The sequence below is a fragment of the Dipodomys ordii genome, unplaced genomic scaffold, assembly GCF_000151885.1.
Source record: "Dipodomys ordii isolate 6190 unplaced genomic scaffold, Dord_2.0 Scaffold80, whole genome shotgun sequence".
In the NCBI taxonomy this organism is placed as follows: Eukaryota; Metazoa; Chordata; class Mammalia; order Rodentia; family Heteromyidae; genus Dipodomys; species Dipodomys ordii.
In genome coordinates, this window is record NW_012267296.1 from 6956057 (window position 1) to 6981950 (window position 25894).

At 37.4% G+C, this 25894-nt stretch overlaps 1 protein-coding gene across 2 annotated transcripts in view; it reads right to left on the reverse strand.

Moving 5' to 3' along the window:
* Apool (apolipoprotein O-like) overlaps positions 1–25894 on the reverse strand; it is a 68193-nt gene that overhangs the window by 28185 nt on the left and 14114 nt on the right. Inside the window, exon 2 of one of the 2 annotated variants that reach the window (XM_013024998.1) lies at positions 4087–4191. In XM_013024998.1, coding sequence (XP_012880452.1) covers positions 4087–4191 — 105 coding nt within the window. Of the gene's footprint in view, positions 1–4086; positions 4280–25894 lie in introns of those variants that run through there. The other variant, XM_013024997.1, reaches the window with a different exon arrangement.

A 25894-nucleotide genomic window follows, 5' to 3' on the forward strand; every position in this document is an offset into this window, starting at 1 on the left:
AAATACCATACAGAGGGGTTACAATTACATGGGCAAGGTAATGAGTACATTTCTTATCAAGCATTGTTGCCTCCTCCTTTGTTTCCCCTTCCCATCCCTTTCTATCTCCTCCTTTGTTTCCCCTTCCCACCCCTACCCATCTTCTCCTCCTCCTCCCCCCACCCCCGCCAAAGTTGTAAAATTTGTTTTTCGATGTAACGACTTGTACATCTCATTTCTGTGCTTTGTGACCTACAAATTCTGCTTCTAGAAATTCATCCTAGGGAAACAATTTATACAAGGATTTATATGTGTATGTACATTTAAAATAGCATGAGATGGTTCCTTTTTAATTGTAAAATAATGAAATATTTGAAATTTCTAAAAGTTTATGAATTTTTTTATGGTAGTACAACAGAATACTTATGTTGCTCTTAAGAATTCTGATCAGCTTGGCACTGGTGGCTCACACCTATAATCCTAGCTATACAGGAGGCTGAAATCTGAGGATCACAGTTGGAAGCCGACCCCAGCAGAAAGGTCCCCTGTGAGACTCTAATCTCCAATCAACAACTCAAAAACAGAAAGTGGCTCTGTGGTTCAAAGTGATAAAGTGCTAGCCTTGAGCAAAAAAGAGCTCAGGGGCAGTGCCCAGGCCCTCAGTTCAAGCCCCATGTCTGACAAAAAAAATTCTGACCAATGATTTCAAATTACTTAATGATTGACTCAGAGTTTAGGTGCAGGTCCATCTTACAGAGGAATAAGTTGCTATATATGTAGCTAAGTGTTAAGTGTGATTCAAGGCTGAAAGACGTATAGCACAATGGTGAAAAGAATCAGTAATCACATTTACTATTCAACAAGCTGGCACTGTAAGTCAGCCAGACCAAAAAAAAAAAAGAAATTTAAACAGGTATAATTATGCAGGTGACTAAGTCCAAAGAATCCAAATGAGTAAGTAGAGACTAGCAAAACACACTGTCTAAGAGTTTAAGACATTTTAGACAACTTCAGGTTCTTTATGTCATGGCCAAAGACTGATTATGAGCATAATTTACATTGAGCACTAAAATAAACATAACAAGACAGTATGATCACTGTGTACTGTTCAAAGCCAGCCCAGTCAATAAAGTCCTTGAGATTCTTATCTCCAATTAACCAATGAAAAGCCAGAAATAGAGTTGTGGTAGAGTGCTAGCCTTGAACACAAAAGGCTGGAATAGCATTCCAGGCCTTGATTTCAAGCTCTAGGACTGGCACAAAAGAAAAACAAAACAAAACTAGTATAATTTTAGGCAGCATTAATAAAAATATATGTAGAGCAAGAGAAAGATTCTGATTCCAATCAGTGGTATAAAAATATTTATCCCTGGAAGCCAGGCAATGGTGGCTCAAACCTCTAATCCTAGCTACTTAGGGGACTGAGATCTGAGGATTGTGTTTAGAAGCCAGTCCATGAGACTCTTATCTCCAATTAACTGTCAAAAACATAGAAGCAGAGATGTGGCTCATGTAGTAGAGTGCTAACGTGGAGTAAAAAAAGCTCAAGGGCAGTGCCCAGGCCCTAAGTTCAAGCCCCAGTATGAGCACCAAAAAAATTTATTCCTGAAATAAAAATCTAACCACTTTGAACTTGTGTGCAAGGTGAAAACAACAGTGAAGGAACTCACTACTTCACAGGAGAAATGATTAAAGGAACTAATATGTTTATTCAGGAAGCAAAATATTACTTAAAGTATTAAGTATAATTGGAAGGGCTATATTTTTTAAGTGAAATAAGAATATTTCTGTATAACATCAGTAACAGAAATATAACATCAATAGAGAGAAGACAGTATGAGGTAAGTTAGTATGGGTCATTGAAAAATCCTTAAGGTGACAGCTTCCAGAAAATGAAGTGGACTTCTTAGATTCCTCTATACTGTTTTACACATATGGAAAATGGGTCACTGAGTGTGCCTGCTACAAAGGGGACTACCATTGTATATATAGAAGGGTGAAGCAGAAAATATATAAGGTCACTTCTAAAATGAAAATCTTAATGATTTTTTTAGGCTGAGGCTTCCTAATGTTTGGTGTGTCTGTACATATTTTTCAAGAAAGAAATCAGACTACTAAAAGTTTGGCAAAATAAAACACCAGGAAATCATAAGGGGTAGAGTGGGGTGATAGGGGAAGAGGTAGACAGATGAAGACGGGAAGAAATCCATTGCATATGCTACAAAATTAAGAAAGTAAGGGAAGGGGTGGGTAGGGGAGGGATGGGTGAGAATTTTAAGAGGAATGACATTGTCCAAGATATATTGTATTCATAAACTGTTTTGTTAAATCGTAATTCCTTTGCAAAACTACTTAAAGATAACAAAAGTAAATTAAAAATTCTAAAAACGAATTCCATTGTATATATTTACCACATTTTCTTGATCCATTCATCTACTGAGGGACATCTGGGTTGGTTCCATATATTAGCTATGGTGAATACTGCTGCAATAAACATAGTTGTGCTGGTAGCTTTAGTATGGTCTTGTTTGTGAACATTTGGGTAAATGATCAAAAGTGGGTTTGTTGGGTCATAGGGGAGCTCTATGTGCAATCTTTTGAGGAACCTCCATACTGCTTTCCAGAGTGGTTGAACAAGTTGACACTCCCACCAGCAATGCAGTAGGGTTCCCTTCTGGTCACATCCCCTCCAGCATCTGTTGTTATTAAATTTTTTAAAAAATTATTGTTTTTTTTATTGTGAAAATACCATATAGAGGGGTTACAATTACATGAGCAAGGTAATGAGTACATTTCTTATCAAGCATTGTTGCCTACTCCTTTGTTTCCCCTTACCATCCCTGCCCTCCCATTGCACTGCCCCCCCGCCCCCCAGTCTCTCCTCCCCACTCCTCCCCCAAAGTTGTAAGAAAATGTGGTAAATATATACAATGGAATTCTATGCCTCCATCACAAAGAATGACACTTTCCCATTTGTTAGGAAATGGTAAGACTTGGAAAAAATTATATTACGTGAAGTAAGCCAGTCTCAAAGAAACATAGGTCCCATGGTTTCCCCTATCTGCAATAACTAGTATATGTCTAGGACAAGCAGAACAGGTCAAAAGCTAGGTACATTTCACCATATAACCTGATGCTAAGCGAAATGAACCCCAAGATAGGGACACAAGAGATTTTATCTTTGTTGCTGTTTTTTTAATGTACTTACTATGTGATTTTTTTTGTTTCTTTGTATGTTCTTCCCCCATGGTACAACCCCTGTTGTCACTGTATTTGATTGTGGTGCCCTGCATCTTGTATATACATTTTTCTAATTTGGGAAGGGGAAGGGAAATAACAAAATGCTGAAATAAGGATACAGGATGGCCCATTATAACAATGAGATGTACCCGACAGTATGCTGAAAACAAACTTTACAACTTTGGGGGAGGGGAGGAGTTGAAGAGGTGGGGAGGAAAGGGATGGTAGGGAAAAAATAAAGGAGGGTATAAAAATGCTCAATAAGAAATGGACTCATTACCTTACTCATGTAACTGTAACCTCACTGTACTATATCTTTACAATAAACAATATATATTAAGAAAAACATAAAAAAATTCTAAAAAAGAAACAGATTACTGTGCACAGGTGGCAAACACCTGTAATCCTCACTGTTCAGGAGGCTAAGATCTGAGGATTATGTGGTTTAAAGCTAGCCTAGAAAAAACATTCTGTGAGACTCTACCTCCAATTAAACAAAAAATTGGAGTGGTTTAAGTAAGTAGAGTGACAGGTGTGAGTAAAAAGCCAAGCAAGAGACCAAGGCCCTGGTCCAGACCAAAAAGAAAAAGCATGCAAGCAAGCAAGCAGAGCAGAAGTTCTAAGACTTTGTACTACTTTTTAACTAGTCATGAAGAAAAATAATCAATTATTTTAATTAAAATTAGAAATATACTAAATGTTTGCATCAGATATACTACTTATTTTGAGAAAACATAACTCTTTCTACTTATACAATGTACATAAGACAAAATATATTTTGGATAAATAGAGGTAACTTAAAAAAACCCACTACATAGCTTTTACATTATGCAAAACAACATTCACAAACATTTGTAGGCAAATTACCTGCTCTGGTCTTACGAACTGCTTTTTGGATTCCTCTTCTTTAGCTGCATGCACACTTATAGATGCATATAGCAGACCTGCAGGCATGGTTGTCAGTTTTCCCATCTGAGAAAGATACATCAAAAAGACTTTGTGAAAAATCTTCATTTTTATTTCCTGGTAAATTTTGCATGCATCTCAGGGACACTAGTGCTTTCCTTTAAATAATTAAAAACCAGTGCAATATGAAATACTTTACTCATTTTTAAATATAATTCTGAAAATTCCCTTCTACTGGATCACAGGACTATATATATATTTTTTTCTGATTGCTAATAGTCTATTTTGGAGGATCAAGATGACAGACAGTATTTCCCTAGAGTGTCATGAACCAAAGGTATAATTGGAGGTGTCTGTCTACAATAAGAGATAGGTAGAACATAATAGGGAAATTGATATAATATTGAAACAGGGAGACAAAATTGAGCCTTGGATTTGCCCCTACCTCTCCAAATATACTTTACTTGGTCCCTTTAAAAATAAATAATTAAGTAGTACACGAGTTGCTCATACCTATAATCCTAGCTACTCTGGAAGCTTAGATCTGAGAATTGTGGTTAGAAACTAGCTGAGGCAGGCAAGTTCACGAGACTCTTATCTCCAATTAGCAACCAAAAGATCAGGAAATGAAACTGTGACTCAAGTGGTAGAGTGCTAGCCTTGACAAAAAAAAGGCTAGGGACAGTGCCTTAGCTCTGAATTCTAGTCACATTAATATAAAAAATAAGTAATAAAAATTTGTTCATTTATTTATTGATTGCTAATGTCAAGAGTCACTAATCAAAAATATCAGCACAGAGAAGTGGGTGCAGGTAGGTAAACCTTGCCTGGACAACCAGTCAGATTCTGGTTCATTCTTTGTCCCACTGTCCTGTGGGGAGGGGTTATTGACAGAGGAGCAAGCCTGTGAACCCAAATGGTTTGGATCTTGAGAGTTGTTGCATAGGTCTGCCCGGTAGGAGGAGGCAAATATGTGTCTTCTGAAGAAATCCCGCAGTGAATCAGGCAAAGACCCCTCTTGCCCAGATCCTTACAAACAAGTGGGTAAACTTGTCTACAGCCAGCACTACTTCCTGAGGGCCACTGTTTAACCAACCCCAGGGTAGGATGCAGATACATTTGATTCCTGAGAAAACTTCACAGAATCTTCACATAAGGCTTAATACATAACCATGGGCCTGTGAATAGATGAAACCACTCCAAGATATCCGAGTCCCTCACCCTCACACAGACCAAAAGGAAAGCAAGCATGAAGCTGCTAGACACAAATCATCTGGGGTCAAGCTTTTTATCCCAAGACAAATAAAATAAAATACATAGCTCACCCATTTGTTTCATATGTTCTAAAAGAAACAATAAACTAGAAGCCTAAGTGGAAAAGGAAAAATGTTGCCATGGAAAAGCCATAGCAGGCAGGCCTGAGACATGGGTCACCTTTCAGGTACCAGGAGTAAGTATGCATCATGATTTTATTATCTGATCAAATGCTCTAGCTATGCTACCTGAGTAACTCCTGTTCTTTCTAGAAATGCAGCAGTGACTACTTTGATTTGATCACTCTTTCTCTCTCCCCTCCCCCCTCTTCTCCAGCTCTTTCTCTGATAGCTGCCAGAGGGCCTCAGAACATAATCCTTAGGAATAAACCTAATCATGGATCAATAAATCAATAATTTGAAAATCACTATACACATTTAGCTAGGTGCAGGTGGGTTCATGACTGTAATCCTAGCTACTCAGGAGGCTGAGATGTGAGGATTGTGATTTGAAACCAGCCAGGGGAAGAAAAGTCACCATGAAACTCTCCTCTTCAGTTAATTACTCAAAAATACTGGAAATGGTGCTGTGGCTCAAAGTGGTAGAGCGCTAGCTTTGAGCAAAAGAGCTCCAGGACAGCACCCAGGCCTGGAGTTCAAGCCTCATGACCAACAAACAAATAAAAAACAAACACACATTTAAAGATTTATAAGAAACAAAAGCAAAGAATATGCAATTATAGACCTTAGATATCTTGCAAAGTTTTGCTATCTCTTTATAGAAATAATGTAAACTCTGACTTTAGAAATTTAAGTAAGAGCGAGAGAAGAAGATGGTAGGGGAGAAGCTGGAGGCTAAACAAGCTCTCACATAGAAAGCGGTCTTAGTGTTCCAGTGAACAGTCCTAGTCTAGAAAATCACACAAGTATACCAATGGCACCATGGCAGTGGCCACCGTATCAACAGAGAGAGACCAGGACAAACGTGCCAGACGTGGTGTGCAAGTGGATTCTACTCACCACCAGCAAAAACTGACAGGGAGCAGAAAACTTCATCCTGCTGATCACAGACCAGGGACGGTCCAGGAACCAAGAGGCTTGCATGAGTACCCTCAAGACATCTTCACCCCTTCTCATGGAGCAGCAGTGGAAAGGTAGCACCTCCCCAACCACCAGAGAAAATCTCCATCTTTGATAATGACAAAGGCCCCAGCAGAGCAGCTAGCTCCAACTCAGGCCTTGGAAAAAAACAGTAGGAGCCATTCCACAAGTCATAGGAATCAGACCTGACCTGCCAGGCTGAGCTCCACCCATGGGAAAGTTGCCCTTCCCAGACAGGGGCAGCTCTGCCCCAAAAGCAGTGACTTTCTTCACTGGGTAAACAGAGCCAGAGTCTGCCCCTCCCTACTGCAGCCTAGACAGCAGGAGTGGTAAAAGACAAACAATTGAAACTCAGTAAACAGAAACCCTGAGAATGGCTCCAGGCTGGGCTCTGTGTCTCAGGGAAATGCTAGTGATTACTGATAGGTCTCAACCCTACCCACAACCTAGCCTCATCACAGAAACTCCAAGCTAGAGGAAAGAGCCATCTCCCTCTTTTTTGATACTCAAAGCAGATCTACCTCCCACTGAACTAGTCTGGGAGGAGGATCACAAAATCCTGGGAAGGTAGAGCTTCTTTCTACCTGCTCACACAAACTGATTTGAAAAGCCAATCAAGCCACAGGAAAACCAAATACTACAGGCAGAACAGAGACTCCACCAAGAGACTGGTTAGGGACACAGAGGAGATACAAGTTCTTCCCCTTCCTCCACCCCAAAAATAAAAGAACTTTTTTCTAACTAACTTTTAAAATTTTTTTAAATTTTTTTTTCCTTCATAATTTTTATTTTAGGTGTGTGTGTGTGTGTGTGTGTGTGTGTGTGTGTGTGTGTGTTTAAAATCTCTTTTAACTTTTTGGCCCATTTTTTTCCTTTCTTTTTTGAGTGACTTAATTGCTGTTCTGCTTAGCCCCAGATATATATCTGTCCTCGATGATTAGATCTTATCCCTCATTGTGTACACACTTAATTCAGAAATTTATTACTCAATTCACAACCTCTTAGGCTTAACTTCCTTAATAGTAGTATTATATCTTTATAACTATGTAATTTTTATATATTCCATTTAATTTTTTTTATTTTTCCTTTTTATCTCTCTCTTCTCATCCTATCCTTTTTTTCTCCCAATATCATTTCTTTATAACTGCATAATTCTTAGGTGTTTTTAAATTTAAATTTTTGTTTTTTCATTTTTCTTGTTTATTTATCTCTGTCCTTCCTTTCTGTTCTATCCATTTCTTCTCTGAAATTAGGATCTGGTTAAATTCACTCCTTCCTTTACTTCTCCACATCCCTCTAATCCTATTTTCCCCCACAATTCTCCCTAAACCTATTAGTTTCTGGTCTTCTGAATCCCTCACTGATGTTCTTAGCCCATGAATCCATAGTTCTTTTATGTTGAATAGATTGTATCTGTTGAACTAGATTGTATCTGCAGCCATTTTGACTGTGCAACTCAGGACTCTGGTTGATGCTTGCCTAAAATAGTGTTGTAGCGCAAAATTGGTGTTACTTTAATACCAAATGGGCAAAACACAAGAAAAATGGCAAGTCCAGGTATATCAACTCCCACTCATGATAATCAGGTGAGAGAACAGTTAATGAATAATACAGAGGAAAGTTTCCAAAAAGCTCTACAAGCACTACTAGTAAACATAGTGAATGAAAAGACTGAAAAGCTGCAAAGGACTCAGTGTGAGCTTGATACAGAGTGAAACAAGGATAACCAAAGATTAATAGAGGAACTTCACGAGCATGATGAGGCTCACCAAAAATTAATACAGAAATCTGAGCGTGAGGAAGCAACTAAAAAGTAATACAGGAATTGCGTGAGCAGGCTGAGAACAGTCAAAGAGAAAGACAGGAATTTCATTAGCACGCTAAGAACAGTCAAAGAGAACTACAGGAATTGTGTGAGCATGAGGAAACTAATCAAAGAGTAATACAGGACTTTCATGAAGAGGATGAGAATAGACAAAGATCAATAGGGACATTCACGGAATCCATAAAAAGACAACTGAAGGAATCCACAGAGACTACAAAGGAATGTTGAATGGAACCTGTCAGAAGGACAGGGAGCACAAGGAAATCATAACCAATCTACTAAGTGATTTGAGAATAAACACTGAACACCAAATTAAGGAAGTAAAGAAGTTCATACAAGATCTAAAACAAAGCTCCAACAAAGAATCTGAAGCCATCAAAGCTGACCATTTAGAAAGAAAGGAAATAAAAAACAAAGTAGAAAATCTTGACAGCAGGTTAGACCATGCAGAAGATCGAATCTCAGGGATTGAAGACAGCCTAGATATTATAGAGAAAAAACATACAACTATTCAAGACAAATGCAAGAAATATGATAGATCTATCCAACACCTGGAAGACAGCATCAGAAGGCCTAATCTGAGGATAATGGGCATAGAGGGGCACTTAGAGACAGAAGTTAATGGTCTGGAAAATTTATTTAACAGGATCCTAGCAGAGAACTTCCCAAACATGCAAAAGGATAGGCCTATTCAGATACAATAAGCTTTTAGAACCACAAACAGACCAGACCAGAACAGGACATCCCACTGTCACATTATAATCCGCACGAATAATTCAGACCAAGGAAAGGATATTTAAAGCTGTCAAGAAGAAAAGACCAATTACATATAAAAGGAAACCAATAAGATTAACCTCAGATTCCCAGAAGAGACAGTTAAAGCAAGAAGAGCATGGAATTATGTATGCCAGGCCCTAAAGACAAACAACTATCGACCAAGAATACTGTACCCAGATAAACTCTCCTTCATAATGGAAGGTCAAATAAAAAACTTCCATAGCAAAGAAAAACTGAAACAATATATCTCTACCAAACCAGCCCTACAAAAGATAAAGATGTCCTGCACATAGAAAACCAACATGGCCACAATAAAGGCCAAGAAACCACACCAAAACTCAGAATCCAAGAAGCATGAGAAGAACCTAGTTGTCATAGCCCCTAAGAAAGTGGATACCATGGCAGGAACTACCGAACACCCTTCACTCCTAGCTCTCAACATTAATGGACTTAACTCTCAAACAAGCAACACAGACTGTCTAGTTGGATTAAAAATCAAGATACTTCTATCAGCTGGCATCAAGAGTCATACCTTGCCCATAAAAACAAACATATTCTGAAAGTGAAAGGCTGGAATAAAATATACCAAGCAAACCGCCCCCATAAGGAGGCGGGAGTTGCATTCCTAATATCAGAAAAAATAGACTACAAATTAAAACGAAGAGATAAACAAGATCACTACATACTAATTAAGGGATCTTTCCTTCAGGAAGATATTACAATTCTAAATATTTATTCACCAAACAATGGAGCACCCAAATTTATCCAAGAAACACTATTTTCCCTCAAATCTCACATAGATCCAAAGACATTAATTGTCGGGGACTTTAACACACCACTATCCTCATTAGATAGATCAACTCAGAAAAACTCAACAGAGAAACCGCAGATCTAAACGACTGCATAGATCAACTAGTTTTAACAGACATCTATTGAATATTTCACCCAGTAGCATCAGAATACATGTTTTTCTCAGCAGCATGTGGAACATTTTCCAAAACAGACCTCATTTTAGGTCACAAAGCAAACTCGTCCAAATTCAGAAACATTGAAGTTATGCCCTGCATTCTCTCAGACCACAAGGGAATAAAATTAGAACTCAACAACAAAGGCCACCAAAGAAAGTCCTGTAACACATGGAGACTGAACAATACACTGTTGAATCACCATTGGTCATGGAAGAGAACAGAAAGAAAATTCAAATATTCATAATTTTCAACAAAAATGAACACACAAATTACCAGCTCCTCTGGGACACAGCAAAGGCAGTACTCAGAGGCAAGTTCATAGCTCTGAGTTACTACATCAACAAATTGGAGAGATCTGAAACCAGCAATTTAATGAGACATATGAACCTCCTTGAAAAAGAGCAGCAAGCTAAACCCCAATCCAGGAGAGGGAAAGAAATAATTAAAATTAAATCAGAATTAAACACATCAGAATTTAGGAAAAAAACATAGAAGGATCAACAAAACAAAGAGTTGGTGCTTCGAAAAAATTAACAAAATTGACAGATCCTTAGCAAATCTTTTCAGAAAAAGAAGAGAACACACCCATATAAACCAACTCAGAGGTGAGAATGGAAACTTACCCAGAGAAACAACTAATATTCAGAACATTATAAGAGAATACGTCTCAAACCTTTATGCTAATAAATTTGAGAATCTGGAAGAAATGGACGATTTCCTAGCAAGTATTGACATTCCAAAACTATACCAAGGTGAATTATACCAAATTAACAGACCTATATCAATCATCAAAATAAAAACAGCAATAAGAGACCTGCCATCTAAAAAAGCCCAGAATGGGATGGATTTACAGGAGAATTTTACAAGGCCATCAAAGCAGAACTCACATCAATACTCCTCCAACTCTTCAATAAAATTGAAAGAGGAAGTTCACTACCAAATTATTTCTATAAAGCCATCATAACCCTTATCCTAAAACCAGGCAGGGACTTATCAAAGAAAGAGAACTATAGACCCATCTCTTTGATGAATATTGATGCAAAACTTCTCAACAAAATTTTGGCCAATCGACTTCAACATTTCATCAAAAAAAATCATACATAATGAAACAGGATTCATTTCAGGGATGTAAAGCTGGTTTAATATACACAAATCAATTAATATAATTCGTCATATCAACAAGAGCAAGGATAAGAACTACATGGTTATCTCAATACATGTAGAAAAAGCATTTTAAAAGATCCATCACCCCTTTATGATGAACGCTCTGGAAAAAATAGGAATCCATGGAACATTCCTCAATACAGTAAAGGCTGTATATGACAAACCTGCAGCCAGCATTATACTTAATGGTGAAAAACTAAAGCCATTTCCTCTAAACTCAGGAATGAGACACAGTTGTCCATTCTCTCTACTTCTCTTCAATTAATATTAGAATATGTAGTTACAACAATAAGACAAGATGCAAACATAAGGAGATCCAAATAGGGAAAAATGAAGTAAACCTCTCCCTCTTCGCAGATAATACGATATTGTATTTAAAGAATCTCACGGACTCCACTCCCAAATTCCTAGAGTTGATTTGAAAATTTGGCAAAGTAGGAGGGTATAAAATTAACCCTCAAAAATCAATGGCTTTTCTGTATGCGAACAATGAGAAGAGGGCAGCTGAAATCAGGAAAGCAACTCCATTTGTAATAGCCCCACAAAAAATAAAATACCTAGGAATAAACTTAACCAAAGAAGTGAATGACCTCTGTGATGAAAACTTTAAAAACCTAAAAAAGGAAATCAAAGCAGAACTTAGAAAGTGGAAAAGCCTCCCATGTTCCTGGATCAGAAGGGCTAACATCGTGAAAATGGCAATACTTCCCAAGGCTATCTACAAATTCAATGTGATACCTATCAATATTCCAACCTCATTCAAGGAAATAGAAGAGGTAATACAAAAATTCATATGGGGCAATAAAATACCCCAAATAGCACAAACAATCCTTAGCAGAAAGAACAGTACTGGAGGTATATCAATATCAAACTTCAAACTTTACTACAAACCCACAGTATTCAAATCAGCTTGGTACTGGCACAAGAACAGACCTGAGGACCAATGGCATAGAACTGAAGACCCAGAAATGAACACTCAGACCCATAGCCATCTAATCTTCAATAAGGGAGCTAAAAAAATAGAATGAAAGAAAGACAGCCTCTTCAGTAAATGGTGCTGGAAAAATTGGTTAACTGCTTGCAGAAAACTAAAGCTAGATCCTTATATATCACCCTGCACCATAATCAACTACAAATGGATCAAAGACCTTGGAGTCAAAGCAGACACCCTGAAAACATTACAAGACGGAATTGGAGAAACCCTAGGTCTCCTTGGCACAGGCCAAAATTTTCTCAATAGAGACCATAGAAACACAACAGATCAAAGAAAGGTTGGACAAATGGGATTGCATGAAGCTGCAGAGCTTCTGCATGGCAAAAGACATAGCTAGCAAGATCAACAGAAAGGCCACGGATTGGGAGAAGATCTTCACTAGCCATACAACAGATAAGGGTCTCATATCTAATGGAACTGAAAAAATTAAATCCCCCAACAACAAATCTCCAACGAAACAACTGCCCAATAAATAAGTGGGCTAAATTCCTGCCAGAGTCTGCTCTTTGTTCTACTCTTGCATTCTGTATCATCTTGAAAGTAAACCAACTCATTTAAAAAAAATAATAATAAGTGGGCTAAAGACTTAAAGAGAAACTTCTTTGAAGAGGAAAGAAAGATGGCCAAGACACATGAAAAAATGCTCAACCTCCCTAGCCATAAAAGAAATGCAAATCAAAACAACATTGAGATACTACCTCACCTCAGTTAGAATAAATATAATCAAGAACTCTAATAACAACAGATGCTGGAAGGGATGTGGCCAGTAGGGAACCCTACTGCATTGTTGGTGGGAATGTAAACTTCTTCAACCACTTTGGAAAGCGGTATGGAGGTTCCTCAAAAGACTCCACATAGAGCTCCCCTATGACCCAGTAATCCCACTTTTGGGCATTTACCTAAATGATCACAAACAAGACCATACTAAAGCTACCAGAACAACTATGTTTATGGCAGCATTGTTTACCATAGCTAAGATATGGAACCAACCCAGCTACCTCTCAGTAGATGAATGGATCAAGAAAATGTGATATATATATATATATATATATATATATATATATATAATGGAATTCTATGCCTCAATCAGAAAGACTAACATTGCCCCATTTGTTAGGAAATGGAAAGACTTGGAAAAAATTATATTAAGTGAAGTAAGCCAGGCCCATGGTTTCCCTTATTTGCAATAACTAGCATATGTCTTGGACAAGCAGAAAAGATCAAAAGCTATGTACATATGACCATATAAGATGATGTTAAGCGAAATGAACCCCAAGATAGGGATACAAGTGGTTTTTTCTTTCTTGTTATTGATTCTAACATATTTGTAAGGTACCATGTGATTTCTTTTGTTGCTTTGTATGTTTCTCCCCCACGGTATAACCCGTTTTCACTTTATTTGATGTTGGTATAATGTGGGGAGGGGACGGAAAAAACAAAATGTTTATATAGGGATACAGGTGGACCCACTGTAACAATGAGATGTACAAGAAGACACTGTTGAACAATGAACTTTACAATATGGGGGGGTGTAATTGTGGAAGTGGGAGGGAAGGGATGGTTGGGGAAAAACAAAGGAGGAGGCAACAATGCTTGATAAGAAATGTACTCATTACCTTAGTCATGTAACTGTAACCCCTCTGTACATCATTTTCACAATGAAAAACTTAAAAAGAAAAAAGAAATTCAGGTAAGATTTTTTTTAGGTATTAAGAGTTTGAGGGTATTAAAAAGCTTAGCTTCATAAGGTTTTCATTAATTAAGTAGCACTAGAGATGATCTAACTTTCACACAAACGAGAATCCATAATTTAAAACAATTTACAACTATAAAATGATGTAAGTCTAAAATTATAAATGGCATATTTAATATCATTGAGATAAAACTGACTTCATCCAAAAGATAACAGATCCTAGAGATTGACATATAGAGATTTACAAATAGCAAGACTAAAAATTTACATCATATAACTCTCCAATTCTCACAAGACTATAATTGTGTTTCTATAATAAAAATATAGTTGGTCCTTGTTATTTGGGATAGTTATGTTCTAGAGTATGACTGTGAACCAGTGCTCCTGGGGAAAATGCAGGGCTAGCTTCCTATAATTCATTGGTTTCATTTTCATCAACCAACCTTGTTTTTTGTTCATTTCTGATTCAAGACACCTTATTTAATACATTTTATTGATTCATTGACCTCATAGCCACTCACATTGTAATGTGCTTAAATGAAATTCATCAATGTATATTTCTTTATAAGGCACATTAAAGCTATCTCACTTAAGAACAGTAGGTATCACTCCAGCATATTTGGGAGGCATTTTAATCTGCAAAAACACCAGAAAAAATGAAAGTAAACATTATCTAAAGTATACATTCTACAATTTCATTGCACTGGAGTAACATGGATGATTAAGATATGATTCATCTTCTCTTAATCACAGTACAATAGGAGATAGGTACACAGTCATATAAGAACAGTAGCCTAAGGGTATTGATTTTTATGGTATTGGTAGGCACAAGATACTATAGGGACCACCAACGCAGGCTAGGCCCTTCTCATCTGTTTGGCAAAGCATTGAAAGGAGTAGAGATTTCAGCATTAGACTTGGATTCAAATTCTATCTCAACTACTTATTCACAATATGGCTTTGAACAAATGATCATACTTGGTGTCAATTTCCACACATGTATTACCCATTTCCCAGATATACAGAGAGGACTCAATATACCTTAGCTGTTAACACCATCTTCATCACTGTCATTCTCAGTTTCTTAGCCAATTCAAGGTATTATTTTGTCAATCAGATCACTATCCTGGCTCAAGAAAATAAATTGGTCTCCTCTTTATGAACATGGTACTTAAAATCATTTTGTTCTTTTCATATTCTCTGTAATTTTTCTCCAATCTATGTAAGGAATCTTACTTTTACTTCTCCCCATCTCTTACTTGAGCATCTTGTTGCATTTAGAACTAGTTACTGAATTAACAGTACACTGTTAACTCTTTGAGATCAGGGACACAATATATACTTATTTTCCATGGATAGTTTGAGAACCTCTATAATCTAGGAAAAATAAAACATAAAATACTTAGGCTGAGAAATGTAACTGCCCCTTATCTTTTATTTATTTTTGGCAGTTAGTAAATATGGATTTTTCCATATTTCTATTAGCATCAAAAGGGGTTTTATTTTGACAAGTCCATATGGAAAAGACTCATAGTATCAGTCACTCTCATTTCCATCTTCCCAGAACAATTTCTTTTTTTCTTTTTGTTTCTTTTTTTTTTCTCTTTCTCTCTTATAATTCTTTTTTTTGCTAGTCCTGAGGCTTGAACTTTGGGCCTGGGCCAGAGATCCTTTTGCTCAATGCTAAACAGCCTTTCATTCTTTCATTTACCAGGGTAGGTTGTATTATATCCTGCCCTCACAGAATAACAAACCACTTGATCCACAGCTCTACTTCCAGCTTTTTCTGTGATTTAATTGGAGATAAGAATCTTACAGACTTTGCTGCCTGGGCTGGCTTCAAACCTCATTCCTCAGATCTCAGCCACTTGATTAACTAGGATTACAGGCATGATCTACTGGCACCTGGCTTCCAGACCAATTTCAACAAGCTTCATTGTTCCATCTTCACACATGTACATAAAGTACTTCGACTGTATTCACTGTATTCATGATCTTCCACCTTCTGTTTGTCCTCCTCCTCCTCCCACTAGTAAACACTCTCCATATAGGACACATTTAACTTCCTTTTCTTGTGTGTTTATTTATTGTTCAATGGAACTTCAACATGGTATTTCACATGTGCATATACATACATGTAGTAGTTTATGCAGATTGACCTTCTTCCTTACTCTCACTTACCCCGTTCCTCCTACCCACTATTAATCAACAGCTTTCAATGAGTTTCCTTTTGACATCCTCATTGACAGATACAACATATTTTTGTATCTGTTCATTCTTTAAAGTTATGTTTAAGCCGGCCGGTGGCTCACACCTGTAATCCTAGCTACTCAGGAGGCTGAGATCTGAGGATCATGGTTCAAAGCCAGCCTGGGTAAGAAAGTCCGTGAAACTCTTATCTCCAATAAACCACCAGAAAACCAGAATTGGCACTGTAGCTCAAGTGGTAGAGTGCTAGCTTTGAGCTGAAGATCTGAGGGACAGCATTCAGGCCCAGAGTTCAAGCTCCACAATTGACAAAAAAAAAAAAGAGCAAACATGTTGACATGTTGACAGTATATATGTGTTTGTGAGAGATGAAGGTAGAGAGAGTGGAAAGGGGGAAGGGGAGGACGAGAGGGACACAAGTCTGAGGAGAGAGTGATCCTGTGAATGTTTAAGAATGTTTATCTTTTGGATCCAACACACTACAATATAACATATATAATAACACTACAATAGAAATTTGTTAATCACATTCACCTCTATATTTTAAAACATTAGTCTGGTAGCAGGAGCAAATGCTACAGGTAGGTTATAATGGTTGTAGCATTGCAAGAACATGAAATGACAAAACAGCCTTTCATTCTTTCATTTACCAGGGTAGGTTGTATTATATCCTGCCCTCACAGAATAACAAACCACAATATTTGTCCTTTGATCAATATAGTTCATAAAAATGATAATGTTTTCTCCTTACTCAAAGAAAGAGTAGCCATATTTTTGACTCATTGATAACAAGCCTGATGCTGGTTCCTTGGAACACAGCTGTGCATCAAGTATTCTGTGCAAACAGCCAAATGGACCTTCAAATTGAGACTTGTAAGAAAATTCAATTGTGCTTGCAATATTGCAGGTAGCAAATGTTTTTCAGTATTTGACTAAGAAACTTGGTGAGTCTATTTCCAGTACTTAATGAGCTATAACAAGTTGAGATTAGTCACCAAACTTAAGGACAGCTATTAGAAGCTTAATAGAACTTTGTACTTTGCAGAGCCCACAGGCTTGTTCATTTGTGAAGATCTGAAAAAAGGTCATTATGGTATCTATTGCAGGAACACAAGGTTGGGAAATAAATAAAAAATGTGGGCTCTAGTCACAGCTCTAGTCACACTATGTGACCTTTTACAAGTAACTGTCCCTTGTTTTGCCTCATATTCCGTAATTTCAATGGAGGTTGTACTACAAAGTATCCAATTTTCTTCAAATTTTGACAGTGTATGATTCTAAATTTCACTAATAGTTTACAAGTGTTTAATTTGGTAGCAGATGTGATACTGTCACTTGTTTTCTCTTAAAAAAAGAACAGAAGTGGGGAGCTGAGTGCTCTAATCCCACCTACTTGGGAAGTAGAACTGAGAATCATGGTTTGGAAGCAAGCCTGGGGAGACAAATTGGAGAGACCTTTATCTCCAATATTAGCAAATAAAAATAAAAGTGGACATCTGGCTCAAGTGGTAGAGCATGGTGACAAACATAAAAGCCAAGCAAGAACACAAAGACCCAAGTTCAAGCCCCAATATTGGCAAAAAAAAAAAAAACTGAAGAAGGCCAGGTATAACAGGTAATTCCCATGATCCAATGTACTTGAGGGGAAGATCAGAAGGACCATGGCATTTTAAAAATATTACTCTTATTTTTATTTTTAATGTAGAGTTGGTATACAGAGCGGTACAGTTTACATGAGCAAGGTAATGAGTACATTTCCTATCGAGAATTGTTGCCTCCTCTTTTGTTTCCCCCCTATCATCCCTTCCTTCTCACCTCCCCACCTATCCCCCTCCCTTGTTTCCTTTTCTTAGAGTTCATTTATCCATCAGAAACAATGATATGGAAAAAGTTGGGGAAAATTATGTTAAGCAAGGTAAGCCAGAGTCAAAGAAACATAGGTTGCATAGTTTCCCTCATTTGTGGTAATTAGAATGTGACTATAAATCCACAAATATAAAAAAATCCACAAATAAACACATTGAATACACACACAGGGCATCTACCAGGACATATACCAGGACATGATAAATTATGTAAGACTCTAGACATTCACAGACTGAAGCCAAAGAAGGACATACATAAGAGCAGATGACAAGGACTCGGATGCTATGTGCATATAATCATAAAAAATAATATTTTATGAAATGAACTCCAAGAGAAAATAATATTTATAAAACATATTAGTACCTATTAAGGCTAACAACTGTATAGGGACACTTGATCAGGTACAACCTCAATCTGAAATAAGTGAGGAGAAAAATACATTATATAAAAAACTATATTCCCTCTAACACCAAACTTGACTGTTAAAAAACTGACTAGTATATATTAAATAAGTTTCCTTGTCATATTTCTATACATGCATTCAATGTCTTTTGATCATATTTACTCCTTCTGTTTTGTTCTTAGCCTTCCCTTTCACTTCCATTCAGTTTGTTTTATTTCCCCAACAGGCCTGGGGCTTATACTTCAGGCCTGGACACTGGCCCTAAGCTTTTTTGCTGAAGGCTAGCACTCTGCCACTTTGAATCACAGCTCCACTTTTGGACTTTTGTGGTTGTTAATTAGTGATAAGAACCTTATAGGCCACACTGCTTATACTGGTAATGAACCTCAATCCTTAGATCTCAGCCTCCTGATAGCTAAGGTAAGGTTATAGGCATCAGCCACCAGCTACGCAGAGTTAAGTTACTTTTTGATTGTACTAGAGCTTAAATTCAGAGCCTCACACTTGCTAGGCAAGTACTTTACCACTTGAACCATGCCTCCAGACTTTTTTGAGCTCCTTATATTTTGAGTAAGGTCTTGTTATGCCTAGGTAAGCCTGGACCTCAACCTCCTATTAATATTTCCTACATAGCTAGCATAGGACACACACATAGCTTTTTATTGAGATGTGATCTTGTGAACTTTTCTGTGTAGTCTGGCCTCAAACCATAATCCTCCCAATCTCCATCTGCCAAGTAGCTAGGACTACAACATACATGAGCCACAGTATACAGCCATTTTACAATTGCTAATGGTTTTATTATGCTATCTTCATATCTTCATATATTCATATAATGTACTTTAATCATATCCCCTCCTATATGGTATGTGATTACAAATGAAGGAGATTTTTTTTCCTACTAGGACATTTTTGGAAACTTTTCTCCTTCATAAATCATGTTTACTCTAAAGTATAGTGGATCTAAACTAGAGCTTTTAGAACTCCTAGAAGGGTTCTTAAGCAGTAAAGAGGCAAAACATCATTTCCAAGTATTCTGTGGCCCAAAAGATGTCCCTGATCATCTAGTAATTAATCAACTGACAAACCAAAATGCTGAATTACCCTAACTGGCTACTTGTTATGTATTTTTTTTTTCTAAAAGGCTAGGTTCTATGTGGAACACATAAAGAGTTGATGAAAAATAGGAATAAATGCAGAACAAATGACAGTCACAGAGGCTCACAATGGCTGGGAAAATAAGAGAAGCTGCAACAAAGTTACAAATAGGGAGCAGTCCTGGAATTTGGTAGTGGTACAATATTGTGCCATACCTCACAATACTGTAACTCATAAGGATATTTAAGCCAATGCATTCTGTGTCCAGGGAGCTTTATCTACACTGAGTCTTTTAAGTCTTCACAATAATCCAGTATAGATATAAATATCATTTAGTATATCTCTGATGAAAGTTTTAGAATCTCCAACTCAAACTGACTTCAACAATGTAAAATACCTATTCTCTATATAGTAGAAAGCATAGACAAAAGCAGAACCTTGAGACTGGTTGATTGAGAGGCTTATCAAGAACTCAGGTTCTTCCATTTTTCTGCTCTGTTGTCCACATGCAAAACACCATTTTCAACGGTGCATAAGAGCTGGTATTTTCTTGACTCTAAATATTAAGAAACACTAAGAGAAAGTGGATGCTGTAGCACATCTTTTTTTTTTTTAATTGTGAAAATACTGTAAAGAGGGGTTACAATTACATGGGCAAGATAATGAGTACATTTCTTATCAAGCATTGTTGCCTCCTCTTTTGTTTCCCCTTCACATCCCTTCCCATCTCCCACCCCCAATTTCCCCCAGCCCTCCCAATCCCCCTCCACCAACCTCCCCCCGCCCAGCCAAAGTTGTATAGTTCAATTTTCGACATAATGTCTTGTACATCTCATTTTGCAATGGATCCACCTGTATCCCTATTTAAATGATTTGTTTTTTCCCTTCTCCTTCACAAATTATACCAACATCAAATACAGTGAAAGCAGGGGTTATACCGTGGGGGAGGGACATACAAAGCAATAAAGAAATCATCTTATAAATATGTTAGAAACAATCACAAGAAAAAAAAAACATTTGAATACTTATCTTGGGGTTCATTTCACCTAGAATCAACTTATCTGACCTTTTCTGCTTGTCTCAGACATATATTAGTTATTGCAAATAAGGGAAACCATGGGACTTATGTTTCTTTGGGCCTGGCTTACTTCACTTAATATAAGTTTCTCCAAGTCTTTCCATTTCCTAACAAATGGGGCAATGTGATTCTTTCTGATGGAGGCATAGAATTCCACTGTGTATATATACCACATTATGTTGATCCATTCATCTACTGAGGGGATCACTTGTAGAAAACTAAAGCTAGATCCTTATATATTACCCTACACCAGAATCAACTACAAATAGATCAAAGACTTTGGAGTCAAAGCAGACACTCTGAAAACATTACAGGATGGAATAGGAGAAACCCTAGGTCCTAGGTCTCCTTGGCACAGGCCAAAATTTTCTTAATAGAGACACAGAAACACAAAAAATCAAAGAAAGTTTGAACAACTAGGATTGCATGAAATTGCAGAGCTTCTGCATGGCAAAGGACATAGCTAGCAAGATCAATAGAAAGCCCATAGATTGGGAGAAGATCTTTACTAGCCATACAACGGAGAAGGGTCTCATATCTAAAATATACCTGGAACTCAAAAAATTAAATCGCCCAACAACAAATCCTCAATGTAGCACATCTTTTAAAAGTGAAATAATGTCAAGATAAATCTCAAGATGAAATATTACCTGTTGTATAATAAAACAGTAATGGGCCAGGCGCCAGTGGATCACACCTGAAATCCTACTACTAAGAAGGCTGAGATCTGAGTATTGCATTTCAAAGCCAGCCCAGGGAGGAAAGTGTGTGACTCTTATCTTCAATTAACCACCCAAAAGAAAGAAATGTGGCTGCGTCTCAAGTGGTAGAGTGCCAGTCTTAAGTGAAAAACCTAAGGGGCAGTGCCCAGGCCATGAGTTCAAGCTCCAATATTGGGACACAAAATTAGTAGTAGGAAAGTGACTTACATTTGTCTGTGAATTCCCAAGAAAACATGTTAATAGCACAGAAAATATAATATTTGGAATGGGCCAGATGAGTAAATTGACATAAGCTCTTTGGAGGACAGAAACCACCTGGAAAAATGCTGCATTTTATTTAGTAAGCATGTCACGCCACTCACAAGGACAACAAGTTGTATATACTAAATATCTTATCTAGCACCAGAAACCTTTATAAGACACTATTTTCATTTACAAAGGTTATTGCTGGGTTCAATATCCATCCACATCCATTTAAATAACACCTATACAATTGGCAAAGACAGTAAGTGATGACGAATGAGTTCAAACCTCTGGTTTAAGATGAATAGGAATGGGCCTGGGAAGGTGGCTCAGTGGTAGAGTGCTTGCCTTGTATGCATGAGGCCCTGGGTTCGATTCCCCAGCACCACATAAGCAAACAGAAAAAAAGCTGGAAGTGGTGCTGTGGCTCAAGTGGTAGAGCTCTAGCTTTGAGCTGAAGAGCTGAGGGACAGGGCCCAGGTCCAGAGTTCAAGCCCCATGACCGGAGCCCCCCACACCCAAAAAAAAAGATGGGTAGGAATTACACAGCATATATGAGTTGTAATTTTTTAGTCATAATTAAAACTCCAACATTCAAAAAGCCTATCGATCCATTCATCTACTGAGGGGCATCTGGGTTGGTTCCATATCTTAGCTATGGTAATAAACATACTTGTGCTGGTATCTTTAGTATAAGCTTGTTTGTGATCATTTGGGTAAATGCCCAAAAGTGGGATTTCTGGGTCACAGGGGTGCTCTATGTGGAGTCTTTTGAGGAACCTCCATACTACTTTTCAAAGTGGTTGAACAAGTTTACACTCCCACCAACAATGCATTAAGGTTCCCTTCTGTCCACATCCCCTCCAGCATCTGTTGTTATTAGAGTTCTTGATTATAGCCATTCTAACTGGGGTGATGTGGTATCTCAATGTTGTTTTGATTTGCATTTCTTTTATGGCAAGGGAGGTTGAGCATTTCTTTATGTGTCTGTCTATTGGCCATCCTTCTTTCCTCTTCAGAGAAGTTTCTCTTTAAGTCTTTAGCCCACTTATTTATTGGGCTGTTGTTTCTTTGAGGATTTGTTGTTGGGGGAGTTAAGTTTTTGAGTTCCAGGTATATTTTAGATATGAGACCACCCAATGGAATTTTATGCCTCCATCAGAAAGAATCACATTGCCCCATTTGTTAGGAAATGGAAAGACTTGGGAAAAATTATATTAAGTAAGCCAGGCCCAAAGAAACATAGGTCCCATGGTTTCCCTTATTTGCAATAACTAGTATATGTCTGAGACAAGCAGAAAAGGCCAGATAAGTTGATGTTAGGTGAAATGAACCCCAAGATAAGTGTTCAAATTTTTTTCTTTCTTGTGATTGTTTCTAACATATTTATAAGGTGATTTCTTTTTTGCTTTGTATGTCCCTCCCCCATGGTATAACCCCTGCTTTCACTGTATTTGATGTTGGTATAATTTGTGAAGGGGAAGGAAATAAACAAAACCTTTAAATTGGATACAGGTGGACCCATTGCAACAATGAGACGTACAAGACGTTATGTCGAAAAACGAACTTTAAAACTTTGGGGGGGGAACTGGGGGTGGGATGGGGGGAAGGGATGGGAAGGGAAGGGGAAACAAAGGAGGAGGCAACAATGCTTGATAAGAAATGTACTCATTATCTTGCCCATGTAATTGTAACCCCTCTGTAAGGTATTTTCACAATAGAAAAAGAGAGAGAAAGCCTATCAAAGTTAGCCAGAACAAATAACTATTCCACTTAATATGGCTGTCTTTTTAAATTGCTGAATAATATAAAATATTTCAAATACTGACTATTTTAATTAAGATAGATTATAAAAGAACTAAATCAGATCAGTACAATTCATCTTTAGTCAGTGTATGTTACTTGTGTTGAGACAAATAATGAGGAATGTCAAAATAATTAGATTTTTAAAAAACCATTTAATTGACCCTTTTATAGGCATACTTGTACATATGTTATATTCAGAAAATAATTACAATCTAACTGTCTATTTACTTGAAAAGTGATTAACACTACAATGAGATGCTTTTGAAGCTGTTATCAGTTTAGCATTTAAATGCTATAAAGGTTCCAAACAAGATGAATTAAGAATACAGAACTTCTGAATTAATCTTTTGGCTTGTTTTGGTTTCACTGTACTGAGCACTGAACTCAAGGATCTTTGTGTTATAAGCCACAATCCTACTTCAGTTTAAGACTAGCTGGGATTACAGGTGTTAGCCACCAGTTGCAGCCCTCTGAATCAATCTTTCTAAATTACTACATTATTCTCCTAACTCAACAAACATACACACTCTGACCATAGTCCATACTCCCTCTGACTAGCAAATTAGTTTGTTTTTCCAGCCCCAATATGTCCACACACATTCCTCACTAACTTTATTTTCCCTACTAGAACACCCTTCTCAATCCTGTATCTAAAATATCTGGCATTCAAAAATCACTATTGAATGAATATACTTACTAACCCTTGTATTTCCCTGAAAGCCTAGTTCACTCAAAGTCATTACTCTGAATCATATAGTTCTTATTTGCATGAGGCAGTAATCTGTTATTTATCAACTATAATAATACCCTATTTTATCTGTGCAACTTTTTCTACTAAAATATAGATTTGATATGAGTAATCACATGTGTGTCCAAAGGATTTTGTAGAACAGAAGACCTGAAAACTAGGTAATAAACAATCCACAGTTGTAAATTCAGTAGAGTAAGTAGAGAATGTATTAAGTTCTTTTATATAACATGTATTGGAAGCCTATGAGACAAGTGTTGGTGGAGGCAAAAAACTAAAGATCCTAAAGCCAATTTAAAACTCTAAGACTGGCATATTGTTCTTAATTCTTTGAAACTTTGAGGGAAATTATGAACTACCTTCTCTCAAAATATATTTGAAAATTTTGCATGTGCTTACAGGCTCCAAGACTTTGAAGCATTTGAGGAACATAATGAAGCCCCACCACAAATGAACTCATCACAATTGATCACAAATACATTTTGTCTTGATGCAAAAATCTTAGACAAAAATTTGCTAGAGTGAAGAATGACAAGTAGTCTCATAAACATATTCTTTGCCCAAATTTCTTTGTTCCTTTCTTTCTCTTTCTTCCTTCATTTTTTTGTACTGGTCCTGGGGCTTGAACATAGGACATGCGTGCCCTCCCTTAACTTTTAAGCTTAAAGCTAGCACTGTACCATTTGAGCTACAGCTCCTCTTCTGGCATTTTGCTGGTTAATTGGAGAGAAAAGTCTCATAAACTTTCCTGCCCAGGCTGGCTTTCTACCATGTCCCTCAGATCTCAAACTGATGAGTAGCTAGGATTTTACAGGTGTGAGCCACCAGCATATGGCTAAAGACTATCTCTAAGTGGCCAACAGAGCAAAAATTCTTTTTTTCTTACTTTAAATAGCATTCTATTTTGCACATTAAATTTCCTGGTGAAATTAATGTGATTATTATTGTATCAAACTTTGAAACATTGCAAGCCCCAAGAGTGGTACACATACACATAAAAAAGTCATACTGAGTTGGGTACCAGTGGCTCATGCCTGTAATCCTAGCTATTCAGGAGGCTGAGATCTGACCATCACAGTTCAAAGCCATCCTTAGCAGAAAAGTCTCCATGAGACTCTTATCTCTAAGTAACCACTCAAAACCCAGAAGTGGTTCTGTGGCTAAAGTGGTAGAATACTAGCCTTGAACACAGAGAGGTTCAGGGACAGCATCCAGGCCCTGAGTTCAAGCTCCGCAACTGACAGAAAAAAGTCATATTGTTTTCAGCTGGGTGCTAAAAAATAATAAAATAAGAAATATTCCTTTTATTAGATCTCATTTTGTGGAGGAGGCTAAAAGATCCAGAAGAAGATTTAAAAAGAAGTTTCTCTCTCTAGGGGCTGGGGGTTTAGCTCAGCACAAGAGTGCCTGCCTGGCAAACGCAAGGCCCTGAGTTTGGTCCTCAGTTCTGGGAAAAAAAAAAAAAAGAAAATTTCTCTTTCCGTGTGTGACTACTTTCCGAAGAGCTGTTCTATAGGAATATACCATCACCACAGAGCTATTTATAAATGCTTGGATCACTATATTTGGATGGGGAACAGAAGAACATTTTAGTTTACCACCCTTTCCATCTCTAACTGCTCCCACTTTTCTTCTCTTTCAACTCTTCCCTGCCCCCCGCGCACATTTTCATTTTCTACAGTCATTTGCCCCAAATTGTTTTACAATTGTTAGTATACTTCTTTCTTTTCCTTCCTTCCTTCCTTCCTTCCTTCCTTCCTTCCTTCCTTCCTTCCTTCCTTCCTTCCTTCCTTCCTCCCTTCCTTCCCTCCTTCCTTCCTTC